General features: G+C 32.6%; 2 protein-coding genes across 7 annotated transcripts in view; one reads left to right on the forward strand and one right to left on the reverse strand.

Annotated features, from left to right (window-relative positions):
- LOC139522961 (ADP-ribosylation factor-like protein 2-binding protein) overlaps positions 1-16,990 on the forward strand; it is a 29,387-nt gene that overhangs the window by 4,329 nt on the left and 8,068 nt on the right. For 2 of the 4 annotated variants that reach the window (XM_071316642.1, XM_071316646.1), the window contains exons 5-7: positions 410-495; positions 1,219-1,315; positions 1,715-3,015. The exons of 1 other annotated variant lie outside the window; for it this stretch is intronic. In XM_071316642.1, coding sequence (XP_071172743.1) covers positions 410-495; positions 1,219-1,315; positions 1,715-1,849 — 318 coding nt within the window. In that variant the 3' untranslated portion in view covers positions 1,850-3,015. Of the gene's footprint in view, positions 1-409; positions 496-1,218; positions 1,316-1,714; positions 3,016-16,990 lie in introns of those variants that run through there. One more of the 4 variants, XM_071316643.1, reaches the window with a different exon arrangement.
- Positions 7,527-16,990, reverse strand: part of LOC139522960 (uncharacterized) — a 32,085-nt gene continuing 22,621 nt past the window's right edge. Inside the window, exons 6-10 of one of the 3 annotated variants that reach the window (XM_071316640.1) lie at positions 12,057-12,136; positions 10,290-10,496; positions 10,047-10,164; positions 9,491-9,570; positions 7,527-7,731 (exon numbers count right to left, since the gene is read on the reverse strand). In XM_071316640.1, coding sequence (XP_071172741.1) covers positions 7,544-7,731; positions 9,491-9,570; positions 10,047-10,164; positions 10,290-10,496; positions 12,057-12,136 — 673 coding nt within the window. In that variant the 3' untranslated portion in view covers positions 7,527-7,543. Of the gene's footprint in view, positions 7,732-8,146; positions 8,251-9,490; positions 9,571-10,046; positions 10,165-10,289; positions 10,497-12,056; positions 12,137-16,990 lie in introns of those variants that run through there. The other 2 variants (XM_071316639.1, XM_071316641.1) reach the window with 2 other exon arrangements.

Consider the following 16,990-nt stretch of genomic DNA (forward strand, 5'->3'; position numbering starts at 1 on the left):
TATAACTAATCGCCGTATTTGAATATCAAAAATAAGACAACGCGTGACCGAACGACGCATGGATTAAACGAGTGCGCAGCACGAGTTTAATCCATAGCTGCGTTCGGTCACAAGTTGTCTTATTTTTGATATTCAAATACGGCGATTAGTTATTCTTTTTATTACATTGGCAACTGGCTTTTTTTATGAAATTAATGTAGAAAATGTAAGGAACTATATCTTTTTCCTACGCATTGACAAATTGTTTTGATCCGACGTTATCGACGTCTTGACAACGCCTATTGTATGACGCCAGAGAGTGAAATAACCACGTTTATTTCACATGTGAAATTATCGGTTTTTATCTAACTGGGAAATCAATGTAATTCATTGCAACCAATGTAATAAACTAATTTTATTTTATTTTCAGATTGAATTAATAGAAAAATACTTAGAAGATGAATTATCTAAACGAATACCAGAGTTTTCTATGGTAGAATTTACAAGACAAATAATGTAAGTACTTTTAACGTATGATTCATGGGCAAAAGAAAATATTTATCATGTTTAAAAAAAAAACAGAAGTTGTTGTGAATTGTCAAGATTGTCAAGGAGAAATTTAGGTGAAGTAAAAAAAAAAACCTGACAAAAAATATCTGTTTATTGTGAAAAATTAATTTTACTGACTTGGCCATATACTGTTATGGGTTCTATATTCTTATTACATTTATTAATTGACTTTCCAATGTCCATGATGTCTATGCATGATGATATTTTAGTCTTTACTCAATTAACCTTAACATGCTTAATGAACACTTTTCTACTTTGAATGCATTCATCACCATCATATACATTATTAAGAGTGTCTTAAAAAAAACTACCATTATATATATACTCGTATACATGAATAGAAAGTAAGCATATGTCATGTATGTATAAAAATACTTAACCTTGACATACATCGTGTACATGACATAGAAAGTAAGGAATACAGCATTAGGACACCATCTATTGTAAAAGTGTGAAAGGTGTTTAATAAAAGCAGCAATTATGCAAATCATGGTTTTATTTATAAAAAAAGAAGATTTGGTATGGTTGTCAATGAGACAACTCTTCACAAGAGTCCAAATGACACAGAAATTAACAACTATATGTCACTGTACATCCTTTAACAAAAATATTGAACAATTTTGTTGGTTCACATTAACTGTATGTAATGGTATATTTGTTTAATTTCAGGGAGAGAAGAAATGAATTAGATGGTGAAATATTTGAAATGTTATCAACCTTTAGTGACTTCATGGCATTTAAAGAAATGTTTTTAGATTATAGAGCAGTAAGTTTGTTTACTTGAAATGATAAATGATACTTTTCAAACATTAGAACATCATTTATTTTTAAATGTTGAAAACTGTTACGCTGATAGTAAAACATCTAGCAAGGAAATCACACCTAAATGTACATGTACCTTGCTGTTTTTACAGAGTAGATTTCATTTTTTTCAAATTATTAATGTTTTGGAAATGGATGATTTATTAACTGAGTTATCTTTTCATTATGTAGAGAAAAAAACATTAAGGGGTGTGACTGCATGATCATCTCTTTACATCAGCATATCTGAATTATCAAATATTATAGACATCTGCATATTTTAAATCATAACTTTTGCTTGAAAAAATACATGAATAAAATTCAATAAATCGGTAAATTTTAATTTATTTGTTTTATTTTTTAGGACAAGGAAGGGCGATCAGTAGATCTTAGTTCTGGTATTACAGTTACACACGTACATGAACATGACCAAGGAGGCAATGGAGACGGATTCTCATTTGACTTTTCACTCACAGGACAATCGTTTGGACCTAAGTAAATCTTCCACATTATTAGGAGAACTGTTTTAAGTATTATATCTGTGTCTGTTTACCTCAGCTTTAAGACATGGATCTCACTCTAACCATTACTTTGATGCACAAAGTCAGGGTCAACTGAAGACTTCTCACCAGTTAAATGATGTGTACATGAAAAAAACTTTTAACAGTCTTAGTTTTGCTGTATTAATCTTTATCTGAATCTACTGAATGCTTGGAAATGATCTGTATTGAAGGAATGCAGTTGTAGACTAAGTGTAGTTGAGAATATTTCACCATTAAGAATTTGAAACGATAACAGATAACAGATAAGGTCCACACTGCCAAATGTTTTATTTCATATTTATAAATGCTCTTATTTACATAGTGCATTAATTTATACATAATGAATTTGAAATTGATCAACAACAAAATAAAATACAGAACAATATAGATATTTTCAAACTTTTATTGCTTATAAATATAGAACTTTGGTTTTATTTTTTTCTACTCACAGAGGATTATGGTTGTTCACACATGACACACAGTCTTTTTTGTTTCTTTTTACTTTCTCAAAGATTTGATATATAATTGCTTTTAAAATGTCATGAATGTATTAAACTTTGGCATTGAACATATTTAATCGTAATTCTTAAAGCACATGTGTTTCATCAAGTTCATGTAAATTTAGTATCACTATATATTTATTACCACCGACATTGAATAATGGCTTCAAAAGGCTGTAACATTTTAGCCTGTTTTAAAAAATGTACATGTGTCTTGTGATATATCAAGTGGCTGTAATCTGAGATGAGATTCATTACATCATAATACATACTAAGAATACTTGGACCAAATTTATGGTATATTTTTTAAAGAGATTGCAGAATTATTCAAAATAGCAATGACAAGAAACCAAAAATATGTGCTTCCTTTAAAAGTCATAAGATAACATCATAGTTGTATACTTGGTTGTAAAGTGCTGCAAAACCGTCCAGTTAGATATCTTGTTTGAATGAGAGGTGCTATAAGAAATGAATGATCGTGATGATGGTTTGTTTGTTATTTTAATGAAAGATATTGATATGAAATAGTCACAGGAAAAGTGTTTCTATGTTCATTTTATTATTATTTTAATTTGTATTTGTGTATTTGTGATTATATTTATAATAAAAGTTAAGTATACAAACATTTTAGTTTCTGTTACGCCTTACAAGACATAGGGTAAACTGGCAGTCATACACTTGTTGTTTAAAGCTTTATACTTGAGAATGCCTACATTGTATGCAGATGCTTTATGTTAAGAAGTCAGTCCTTCATGTGTGTTCATTGTCCTTGACCTCTGTTTTTAGCTCACCGTTCATAAGGAACTGTGAGCTTTAGCCATCACTTGGCGTCCTATGTCGTCGTCGTCCGTCTGGTGTAAACTATTTCAAACATCTTCTCCTCTGAAACTACTGAACCAATTCCAACCAAACTTTAGCTGAATGATCCTTAGGGTAGCTTAAATGAACAATGTGTTTTATTTTCTTTTTCGTTAAAAAACATGGCCGCCATGGCTAAAAATAGAACATTGGGGTAAAATGCAGTTTTTGGCTTATATCTCAAAAACCAAAGCAGTTATAAAGATAAGCTGTAAACAGCAAATATGTTCAGCAAAGTAAGATCTACAAATAAGTTCATATGACCAAAATTGTCAATTGACCCCTGAAAGTGTTATTGCCCTTTAAGGACAATTTTACACAATTTGTTTATCATGTTTTTCTAACTTTAAAAAATCTCTAAAACTACTGAACCAATTCCAACCAAATTCAAGCTGAATGATCCTTAGGGTATCTAGAATAAAGTTTGTGTTTTATTTTCTGTTTCTTAAAAAAACATGGCCGCCTTGGGTAAAAATAGAACATGGGGTAAAATGCAGTTTTTGGCTTATATCTCAAAAACCAAAGCATTTAGAGCAAATTTGACATGGGATAAAAGTGTTCATAAGGTAAAGTTCGATCAGCCCTGAAATTTTCAGATGAATCTAAAAACCCATCCTTAGGTTGCTGCCACTAAATTGGTAATTTTAAGGAAATTTTGTAGTTTTTGGTTATGAAGAAAGTATGACAAAAAACTGCATTTTCAAACACTTATTAATAAACATTACACCAAAAACACAAATTACGATGAAATTGGACACTCAAACTCTAAAACGAAAGATAAATGCCAAAAAATCAAGGTGAGCGATTCAGGCTCTTGAGAGCCTCTTGTTTGTCTAGCCTTGAAGGAGTAAAAAAACGAGTCAAAGGTATGCTGTTTGCAGCGGTAGCGACAACAATGAATTAGTATGTGATAGGTCTAGTTTATGGTGAACCACTAGTGGTAGGTCAATTAAATTTGAATGTGGTTGTATCAGCATTGACACATCTCATTTCCATGGAGATAATTCGTCCCTGCTTCCTCAGTCATGGTCTATTGACTTTTGAAAATTTTGCTTAGTTAACACGGTTAACATATATTAGTTTGTGATTAGGTCAGTTGAAAGGGAACCATTCGTTGTAGGCCAATGTTAAATGGAATTCAGTCATATTTATTAGCATTTGCACATCTCATTTCCATGGAGAATATTTGGCCCCACCCCCTCAGTCATGGTCTTGCGACTTTTGAAACGTTTGAAAATGCCTGTACCAAGTCAGGAATATGACAGTTCTTGTCCATTCGTTTTTGATGCGTTTTGTTATTTGATTTTGCCATGTGATTATGGACTTTCCCAATTGATCTTCCTCTAAGTTCAGTATTTTTGTGATTTTACTTTTTGCTTAGTTTACATGTATTTCTTTGTGATTAGATCAGTTTAAGATGAACCACTAATGTTAAGTCATTGGTATTTAGTATGTAAATGTATTGGCAATTTCATTTCTATATAGATTATATACAGTAGCCCAAACCCCTCATTATGGTTCATTGACTTTGAAACTTTTGCATAACTTACATGTTAAAGCATTGCTAATTTAATTTCAACTTTTGCGCTATCAAAATAACAAATAACAGTCAAACAAACACATTGACCTTACACTGTACCCATTAACAAAATATAGTTAATCTATAACTCATAAGTATATATAATAAATGAAAAATTCACACGACAACAAACTTTTTTAAGCAGTTACTGAACCATAATAAACACTCAACATGTCTCGCCTCGCCTGACCGTATCGTAGAGCCTATTGTATTGGCCAGGTCAACTTTATTTGGTGTATGGAATGATTGTAAAGTGTACATGTCTACACGGCTGGCAGGTTTCATTTGGACTTTACCTTATTGTCATGACGTTATTCGATAGAGTCCAATCGTAGACATAACAATTGGTATTTGCTGCTTCTCTACTTAGAACATGGTATTAAAAGCTCTACTTAGAACATGGTATTAAAAGTAAGAGCAGACTGTTCCGTTTAATCAGAGTAATTGGTTTGGGTAGCAAAATATGCATTCTTTTGATTGTTGTCTTGTAAACTATCAGGTTAAAACTCCGTCTCTGCATATTAGTATAGAACAAAGGTGTCGAAATTCAAATCATGTTGACAGTGCTATTGTTGGCACCTTGATAGGCATGTAATACTGGCCACCGGACATAAAGCAATATCAGCATCATCCTATTTGGAAAATTTTAATTAAGTGTATACATGCAGCATCAGTCTGCTCTTACTCCTCTAAGATTCCACGAGATACATTCTACGAGGTAGAACATGTTTTTATATGACCGCAAAAATTTGGTCTTGTATTGGTACTAGTATCACGTTGTCGTCGTCGTCGTCAGCGTCGTCCGAAGACAGATGGTTTCCGGATAATAAATTTAGTATGAGTAAATAGGAATCTATAAGATTTTAACACAATGTTTATAACCATATAAGGAAGGTTGGGATTGGTTTTGGGGGTTATGGTCCAAAAAGTTTAGGGATTAGGGGTCCAAAACAAGCATTTATCTAGTTTGAGGACATTATCGCACCGCGGGTAAATTATCACGTTGTGATTAGTTTAAAGACGTCACGTGGTGACCCCCTATGGAACCGTGGGGGGGGGGGGGTTAGTAAATTTCATAGGGGGTTCAAGACGCGTTAATGGTGACGTCATCTATGAATGTTATTGTGTTTCATTGTTTATTTTTCAACAAAACGCAGCAGAAAAAAGTCCGACGTGCGATAAATTCGTTATACGGTTAACTACTAACCCCTACAGATCCGGCCTCACCCCTATGGATTTTACTAACCCTCTATGAATCCGTAAGGGGTCAGTAGCGAACAATATAACTTATAATAAGTTGCGTATAAGTATTTCAATTGCTCTGAAATTGTACCACAATGTTTAATACCATTAGTAGAAGGTTGGGATTTATTTTAAGGGTTATGGGGCAAACAGTCTAGGAATAAAGGGAAAAAAGGGCCAAAAACAAGCCTTTTTCTAGTTTTAGGACAATAACTAGTGTGTAACTGTATGGATCTCTCTGACATTGTACCACAATGTTCCATAGAACAAAGGGAAGGCTGCGATTGAGTTTGGGGGTTAATTTACCCGAACATGTAGGAATAAGGGGCCAAAAAGAAGCACTTTTCTAGTTTACAAATAATAACTGTGTTTTTAAGTATATGGATCTCTCTGAAATTATACTACAAGGTTTCTTACTAAAAAGGAAAGGCTGTGATTGAGTTTTGGGGTTCTTGCTCCAAGGGGGGTTTCAATAAGTTGGGGGCCAATAAAGGTGTCCAAATAAGCATTTTTGTAGTTTCCAGTCAATAACTTGTGTTTAAGTGTATAAATCTCTCTGAAATTATACCACAAGTTTCCATACTACAAAAGGATTGTTATGGGGGAGGGGGGTTATGGCTCAAATCATTTAGCAAATAGGGGCAAAAATGGGGGAAAACACGGGTTTTTCTGGTTAAAAGACAATTTCAATTCAAAAGTAGTGTAAGGGAGGTAATCCAATTCCATTTAAAGAATGCTGTTATATATATGTTTGATTACCTCTCTTTCTCTGCTTGAAAATTATGTATTAAGAAATGATGATTGTTTTGAGATGATTAGCTGTAATTTATTTTTGGAAGTTACTATTAATCAATATTAATTTTAACCATGACTGTATGACATTTTATATTTATGTATTTAAATGAGCAATTATTGTTGCAAATTTCATTAGAAATTTGAATTGAGAATATTCATGGAATACGGGCAAAATGTACCAAGTTAACTTTTTTTTTATGTTATACAATTCATTGATCATATTCAGTATAAAAGTGACACGAATAATCGTACACTTGTAACGCATTTCGATATTAGTGAAATTAACTGTTTCACTGTCTGGCCTGATTTCTGTAAATTTGCTCATACTGGTATATTGATCGGATTTTTAAATGCCAACGTCCCCTGTTTTAGTGCGGAGTGTCCAGTGTTTGAACTTAATTGTCTATGTCTTTTTTTTTCTAAAGACAAATATATGTCTCATTGGTGTTTTTGTTTGGTTCATATTTGTCCCCTTCCTTATACAAAATTCATCTTAGATGTATTTTGCTGTTTTGTCCAAGTCTTTTAGTTGTCATACATTTTGTTTCAAACTTATGTTACCTGGTTTCAACGTAGTATGTTTTTCGATGTGAGCAGAACAGTTAAAATAAAACCAGTATCAGTTCAGAAGCTGGCTATACAAAAAGAAAAATAACAAAATCTATCTTTTTCTTTAATTAGCAGTTCAAGCTATTCATTTTGGTGATATGGACTGATGATTCCCCAATTTGTTTGCCATGCTGATCTGCACAATAGCAATGTGAACCGGTACACTGGATAGAGTCGTAGCTACCATCGTTAGTGCACCGAAACATCTTCCCAATTAGTCCAGTTGCTTGGTACTCTGCTTGTTCACGTGCACAATCTAGCAATATAAATAATTACTTTTATACAGACGTGACTGTACTGAAATTTTTTTTAAAGAAAAACAACAAATGTATAAAGTAGAGAAATAATTAACACCGAACTGTTTTAAATGTGTGCGTTTGTTATATCTAATGGTATAATTATAAGTATCAAATAAATACGATCCACTCATACACATTTAGATGACAACAGATAGGTTCCAACTGTCGTAACCACATTCTTGTCTCCTCTTTTCCTGGAATGTGACCTACCTAATTAAATTTATCGTCGAATTTTCACCTACACGAGGAACACGACGGGTTTCACATAAGGATCTGCTTGCTCTTCCGGATAATCTGAGACTATCCTGGTTTTCGGTGAGGTTCGTGTAGCTCAGTCCATTGTTATATATATATGCTGTGTTGTGAAGACTATTGTTTGTCTTTTAGTCATTTTTGTTTTTCACTTACACGAGGAACACGACGGCTGTTCCCCACCAGTCTAGTTGCTTCATACTCTGCTTGTTCATGTGCACAATCTAGCAATACAAATAATTACTATCATAATGACGTTACTGAAAATCTTTTTAAAGAAAAACAACATACTTACAAATGAAAAGTAGAAGTCATTCACACCAAACTATTTTAATGTATGCGCTTTTTATATCTAATGGTATGTTGGAAGTATCAAATAAAAACGATAAACATTTAGATGACAACGGATAGGTTCCAACTGTCGTAACCACATTCTGGTCTCCTCTTTTCCTAGAATGTGACCTACCTAATTAGATTTATCGTCGAATTTTCACTTACACGAGGAACACGACGGGTGTCACATAAGGATAATCTGAGACCATCCCGGTTTTCGGTGTGGTTCGTGTATCTCAGTCCATTGTTATATATATATGCTGTGTTGTGAAGACTATTGTTTGTCTTTTTGTCATTTTTGTTTTTTTGGCCCAGAAGTCGTCAGTTCATTTCTAGATAGGAGTTTGAATATCCCTTCGGTAATTTCTACCTCTTTTGTTCACCCATCTTTTGACAGTAAGTTCTAATTATACGTCGACTGTTATGAGGAACAAACTTAGCAGTCATTTCATATCTCCTTATTTATAAAAATCACTATTTTAATCAGGCAATAATAAAAGCAGATAAGACTAGTGCGCTGCGATTAAATAAGATGATTTAAATCATTGCCAGTATCTTTTAATGTAGTATATAGTTAGTTGTGTGTTACAAAAAATTCTCGCATGTTGATCTGAAATATAAGCAGCTGTTTAAAAGTCTTAAGCCAATGCAGATACATTGAGCAATAACAAGTTTTAAAACACAAATGTCAAGTCATTGAATAAAAGGAGATATGTTATAAGAATGACAGCTTCATGTATATATGAAAAGCCCTAATAACTCGATCTTTCTTATGGAGGTTGTTTTGAATGTGACCACTGAAGTTTATTTACTGTTCACAGTTTACTGAAAGTCATTTTGGAGATATTCTTCAAAACCAAGTCTTCAAATAGGTCATAAACAATCTTTACTGACAAAATCATCGAATCTGTTTTTCAATTATAATAGCCTTTTTAGCGTGATTTTCGGTCCTACTGCTATGCTTATTTGTAGTTTTTCTAAATGGAATAACAAATTGTCTATCAACAACGGAATCTCAGCATCATCAACAACTCTATTTTTTATGTACAAGTATGAAATTTACCTGAGAGCGTTAGATAAATAATAATGCATTTATCAAATCTAATGCAACACATTAATTTATTTACTTACAACAAGTCTGCTGTTCAGCCTCCCATACATTGACATAGAAGCCTGGAATTGGTGTGCCATTTTTTAAAACACAATAACACCTTGAAAGACAAATCAAGTAGGTAAAAAAGGACTAACATTTGGAAACTTTCAAAGATTAATATCAATTGTAACAGTCTTTTAAGAGCAAAAAAATAATAATACTGTATTGGAATACTAGAACGTTTATTTAACTGATCTTTGTGAGTTTAAAATGCGTAAACACATCTTCGTTAAAATTGAATTGTACCGCACAGTCGTTGTACAACATCACAAAGATAGATCATCATGATAAAAGAGATTATACTAAGGGGGAAACAAACTGACAATACCATTTTTTTGGCAAACAAAAAATGAAAAACGATAAAAAGACAAACACAAGTATGTATAATAAAAAAAACCAAACTAAAGACTGAATAAACCTCCAGGTGCTCCGGAGGGTAAGAACATCCTATTCGACATGCTACATCCGTAACTGTATTGACCCTCCTTTGAAATGTTAAAATAAATATGTTTAAACTAAAATGGTAGATCTTACTGAGATCCAGAACATTGTTTGTGGGCATAGTGCCCTCTGGAATCACATACAGGTATTCTTCTTCCTGGTACTTTTGGTTGCCATCGATGTATCCGTAACTCTCGATGACAAGTAGTCTCTGCAATGATAAAACATGTAGCATTATATAACTTTATCAACGTTTGATGATGTTAAATACAGCTGGTTAAATATGTTCTAACTTGTCCTCATTTCATTGATACTAGAATTTATGGATATTTGTACCTTTTCCAAATATGCAATTTAAGCTATTAATTTCGGTGATATGTACTCTATTATGTACTGATGATTCCCCAATTTGTTTGCCATGCCATGCACAATAACAGTATTGACCGGTACATTGTATTGAGTCGTAGCTACCATCGTTAGTACAACGAAACATTTTCCCAACCAGTCCAGTTGCTTCGTACTCTGCTTGTTCACGTGCACAATCTAGAAATACAAATAAGCACTATTATAAAGACGTTACTGAAAATATTTAAAAATAAAAACAACATACTTATTCACACCGAACTGTTTTTAATGTATGCGCTTGTTATATCTAATGGTATGTTCGAAGTATCAAATAAATACGATATACTATTTACCTTTATATGACGACGGATATGTTCCAACTGTTGTGACCACACTCCTGTCTCCTATATTCGAGATAGGAGTTTGAATATCCAACTGGTATTTTCCAGCTATCTTTTCCACCTATCTCCTAATAAAAAGTTATAATTATTCGTCGAAGCTTGATGAGAACACACTTGGCAGTCATGCTATATCTCCTTATTTATAAAAAGAATAAATCAGGCCATGATAAAAGCTGAAAAGACTAGTGCTATGATTAAAATAGATCATTGCCAGTATTTTGTAGGTATATAACTATATATAAAAAATAAGATGTGGTATGATTGCCAATGAGACAACTATCCACAAGAGACCAACATGACACAGCAATTAACAACTATAGGTAACCGTACGGCCTTTAACAATTGGCAAGTCCATACCGCATAGTCAGCTATAAAAGGCCCCGACATGACAATGTATAACAATTCAAACGAGCAACTCACGGCCTTATATGTACAAAAAATGAACGAAAAACAAATATGTAAAACATAAACAAACGACAACCACTGAATTACAGGCCCCTGACTTGGGATAGGCACATACATAGATAATGTGGCGGGGTTAAACATGTTAGCGGGATCCCAACCCTCCCCTAACCTGGGACAGTGGCGTAACAGTACAACATAAGAACCAACTATCAAATCTTATAGTTAATTAGGAGTTTTAAAAATACTCGCAGGTTGACCTGAAATATAAGTAACTGTTTAAAAGTCTTAATCCAATGCTGATACGTTTAGCAAAAATAAGTTAAAAAAAGTCAAGTGATTGAAAAAAAGGAGATACTTTATATCAATGACTACTTAAGTATACATGAAAACCCCATATAATTCTTTTTTTATCGGAGTTGTTTTAAAATGACCAATGCATAAAAACATCAGTTATTCAAAGATTACTGAAATACCATTTTGGAGATTTAGCGCTCTGTAACTTTATATGCAAATTACTTGCACTGTCATGATCACCAATGTTGTCAATCCAATCATGAAATATTCTCCTAAAGTCGGCTGGTTTTTTTCATTCTGTTTTTCAGGTTTTTTTCTTCGACTGACATATTTGAACCTTTATACTTTTAAATAGTGCCACTGAGTATCGGGACAATTCTTTTAACCGACTTAAAGCCAACGGATCATACACAATCTTAACAGACGTCGAGAGAAATGTCTATTATAATTAAAATGCAGATTGGATAATCAATTATATATAAGAAGATGTGGTATATCTTCTTATATATAATTGATTATCCAATCTGCTTTTTAATTATAATAGACATTTCTCTCGAGATATTAGTTTCATTGCTATGCTCTGTTGTGTCTTTTCAACACTCTTGTTTATGTACAAGAATGAAATTTACAAGAGAGCTTTTATAATGTATTTACTTACAACAAGTCTGCTGTTCAGCCTTCCAATAATTGAAAGAAAATCCTGGAATGTGTGTACCATTTTTCAAAACACAGTAACACCTTGAAAGACAAATCATGTAGCCAAATAAGGACCAACATTTCGTAACTTTCAAATATATATATCAATTCTAACAGTCTTTTAAGAACAAAAATAATAATAATACCGTAATGGAATACGTTTATTTAACTGATGTTCATGAGTTAAAAATGTGTAAACACATCTTCGTTTAAACTGAATTGTACCACACAATTGTGTATAACATCCAAATTAAATAAGATAGATCATCATGATAAAAGAGATGTATAGGATACTAAATGAAAAAAACATACTGACAATGCTATTGATTCTGACAAAAAGAAAATGAAAAAACGATCAAAAGAAAAATAAAACTATGCAAAACACAACAACTAAAGACTGAGCAAAATGAATCACACCAGTTGCTCCTGCGACTAAGAAGATCCTACTCGACACGTCACACCCGTAACTGTATTGACTTTCTTTTGAATTATTAAAATGATAGTTCTTACTGAGATCCAATACACTGTTTGTGGGCATAGTTTCCTAAGTTATCACATACAGGTTTTCTTCTTTCCGGTACGTTTGGTTCCTGTTGATATATCCGTAACTCTCGTTGACAAGTAGTCTCTGCAATGATATACATGTGGCAGTGTTATAAGGTTATCAACGTTTGATTATGTTACGTACAGCTGGTGGAATATGTACCAGTTTGTTCTCATTATATTATTTACTAGTATTTATGATATTTGTACCTTTTTAAATTTGTAGGATATTTGTACCTTTTCAAATTATGCTTTTTGTATTTGCTTTTTTCCCCCAATGGTTTTAATTTATGTTAAATGCTAACATTATAACAAAGCAAAACAACTGTGTTACGTATTTCTTTCAAAAGTCAACCTTGCAAAAGTATCTTGTTTGACAAGATAAGAACTACATATAAGGACTTTTATGTAGTTTTATGGTTTTACACTAATAATTTTTGGGCCCTTTATTTTTTTTTGGTTCGGTGTGAGCCAAGGCTCCGTGTTGAAGGCCGTACATTGACCTATAATGGTTTACTTTTATAAATTGTTATTTGGATGGAGAGTTGTCTCATTGGCACTCACACCACATCTTCCTATATCTATTTCAAGTTATCAGGAAGTTTATTTTTCACATCCGACCCACTAGATGCTTTCTATTATATCTTCCCAATACCCTTTAAGACTACATTTAACAACAACAACATGGATACTTAAAATTATATTCTTGTTACATATTTGTTTGTTCTCATTGGGCAATGTTGGGATTAAGAATATAACACTGTGCTGACTGTTGTTCCCCTATTTGTGACATTTTTACCTGCTATGTCTGTTTGTTTTGTTCACATATCGTTGTCAATATAATGGAATTTGATGCGACTGTCATACAATTGAGAGGTTTAGCTAGTTTTAAAACAAGTTTTCATCCACCATTTTCTGCCTGAGAAAATGTCTGTACCAAGTCAGGAATATGACAGCTGTTATCCATTCGTTTGATGTATTCGGGCTTTTGATTTTGCCATTTGATTAGGTACCTTCCGTTTTGAATTTTCTCAGGAGTTCAGTATTTTAGTGATTTTACTTTTTTATACCCATTGCAAAGGTATATTACTAAAACGATTATGTAACTTTTTCTATCAGCTTATAATAAATTACGAAGTCATATCAGAACACAACAGATCTTTTCTGATTAGACAGTACGATATTTTAAAGAATTGTAACATTATTTCTTTCTGTTCAATCATTCATTAAAGTGAGAATTTGTCAGAATAAGCCAAGAAACATCGCTGATGAATCCGTATTCATTTGACCTTCAATTTTACCACTTAGTTACAGATACGTTACGCAGGTATAAGATGAGTACAGCCAATCAAAGGAAAAAATGAACATTGAAAGTGAAACAAAGTTAAACTCTGTCTTTGATCCACAAAACATGATTTTTATACAGGTTAAAACGATGAATAACTTATTTGTTAGCCTACATTGTATATATAACATGACATCAAATAGACCTAGAAAAATACAATTGCATCGCAATCTTACATATTCATATTTATGTTTTAATTTTCATATCGGGCTATGTGACCGTCGGCAGCCTTCTGAAGTAATCTTGATGGTTAATTAGATGTCTAGACTTAAAATACCAACGAAATGTTGATATATTTTATCGAGTCTATGCATGCTTATTTTTGACTTATTCTAATTTGAATATACATTTAAGTATGCAATAAATCAAATATGAAAACTCGAGTCAAATCAGTGATCAGGAATTTGTTGTAAAATCATCAATAATGATACAGGCGTAGTAATTAAATAGGAGAACCTGCAATATTTTACGTCCTTGATAGAAAGAATGATTCACGAAAACATATCGTCAATGCGACAAAAAAACTTTAGATGAAGTGCAATTATTTAAACTGTAGCATAAAAGGAAACTACTGACTAAAAAATAAACGATAAAAAAGATTTCAAGTAGAATATATTCAAACAGAATCTCCTTGATAAAGAAATTGAGCGACCTGGGTCGAGTGGTCTTAGTAGTGTGACTACTGTATCACTATAGCCTGTCAACACCGCGGTTGTTGGTTCGAGCCCCGCACGTAGTAAGTCTTACCTCCGTCAATACAAACTGGCTGACACGAAAAGGCAAACAGCGCGACGTTCAACACAAATCGAACAATCAATCAAACAGTCAATCAATCGTGTAGTTAAAATTTTAATCATAAAAAATCTAATAATATATACCTTTGTTTGGGTAGACATAGGAAGTAGTGCCATCCAGAAAAATTAAACACAACAGAGTAACAATGCAAAAATAATTCATTTGCATTCTTCTACAGTTCGTATATCTTTCTCCTATGACACTGCAACTGTAATAAAAGCTCATGTACTTATTATATATCCTTATTGTAGGGGCAAGGTTAGATTGAATTTACGTAATACATTTGATCCTAAGTCATTTTTATGAGCAGTTACATAGGTTACGAATCATATCCGCCAATAGGATAATGATAAAACGGAATTATATTAAAAATAAGATTATTCAAGGAAACTTTAAATTCATGTGCATACAGTCTGTCACTGAAAAGTGCTAGGAGCTAGGATTTTGAGCATCGGTAAAAACAAATGAGTTATTATGACTTATGCAAATTTAACCAAAAAGAGTCTCTGTAGCCCTTTTCACAAAAAATCTTATGAGCAGTTACATAGGTTACGAATCATATCCGCCAATAGGATAATGATAAAACGGAATTATATTAAAAATAAGATTATTCAAGGAAACTTTAAATTCATGTGCATACAGTCTGTCACTGAAAAGTGCTAGGAGCTAGGATTTTGAGCATCGGTAAAAACAAATGAGTTATTATGACTTATGCAAATTTAACCAAAAAGAGTCTCTGTAGCCCTTTTCACAAAAAATCTTAAGACATATTTTACTCTTAAGAGTAATCTTAAGATTTTTAGGTTTTTCACAAAAAATCTTAAGTAAATCTTAAGAGTAAAAACTATCGTAACTTTAAGAGTGCTATTACCCACTCATAAGTATAAATATTTTACACTTAAGAAAAATCTTAAGAGAAATATAAGAATTTAAAATGGCTGCTATATATTTCTTTTTAATATTATAAACAGATCGAAGAGCTTTAAGAAGAGATCACGTTTTTTGGGACCGGACCGACGACCTTGATTTGTTAAATAATGGCCATTCAATTGCACGGTATCGTTTCCCAAAGCAGTCTATTTGGATGATTTAGAGATGCCATTAAAAGAACTCCTAACAAATCAAATGCAATCCCTTCCCATATTCAAGATGTATAATAAGACTAACAACACAAATCAAACGTATCTTCCGTCTAGTAGTTAAATGTGCAAATTTGGTGTTCTCTATCACGTCCGCTATGGAGTGAAACATTGCAAATTATGTTACGCCAATCCCGAACACTGGCTTACACACAAGCAAGACTAAAGGTTGTACATATATTTAATATGAACGTTTACGATCAATAAATCTATTTTCCAAAGCCTTAAATTTGTCAGTCTGATTATTGTACACACAGTTTCAGAAATGGTCATATCTGGGATGAGATATAAGGGTACTCGGAAAAAGGGGGAATTGTCCGATGACCTGTTTTTCAAACTACCTTTATTCAATCCATTTCAACTGCACATCTGCGTACAAATGATTTCATATTCGGGTTTTATTAATTAGAACAACAACAGTGCATGCTTATCCGATTTAGAAATGTAGTAGTTGCTTTCAAAGCCGGACATATAATTTATTATTACAAATTTAATTCAATGTTACTGTTTCAGTCATGTTTAAAAAGGTAATACATTGCTTCTTAAATGTTTGTTTACAATTAAAAGACATGATGGGTTTCATGAAAACACTTGGTATTCTGCATATCTGACATTAATTTCCATATACAACTTATACAAGGTACATTATATATTCCAATCGGACAAAAATGCAAAATGTACCCTCCTTTTTAAATTTCATGCCATTTTTTTATTATTCAAATTTATCAGTCAAAAATTGTTCTGCAATGATCACCAGTCATGCAGCTTTCATTTGATACCAAAATTAATAAAATATTCTAAATATATTGAAAGTTATGTCCATGCGTAGGAACTATTTTGTGTTAAATATGTACTACTTTCTGCTATATGCTTTCTGGCCGGGCCTGAATTAGTGGTCTTACACCTATAAGTGATAATCGGAAGTCGTCATTGCGCATGTGAAACGAAAGTAAAACAAGGTTGCTATGCAATTGTTTATCTTACGATTAGTCGTAAGTTTTTACTTAAGATAAAAACTTAAGAATACTCTTAAGATAAAAAATAATCTTACGACCGCCTTCGTGAAAGTGACTT

The sequence above is a fragment of the Mytilus edulis genome, chromosome 5 (assembly GCF_963676685.1).
Source record: "Mytilus edulis chromosome 5, xbMytEdul2.2, whole genome shotgun sequence".
Taxonomy (NCBI): domain Eukaryota; kingdom Metazoa; phylum Mollusca; class Bivalvia; order Mytilida; family Mytilidae; genus Mytilus; species Mytilus edulis.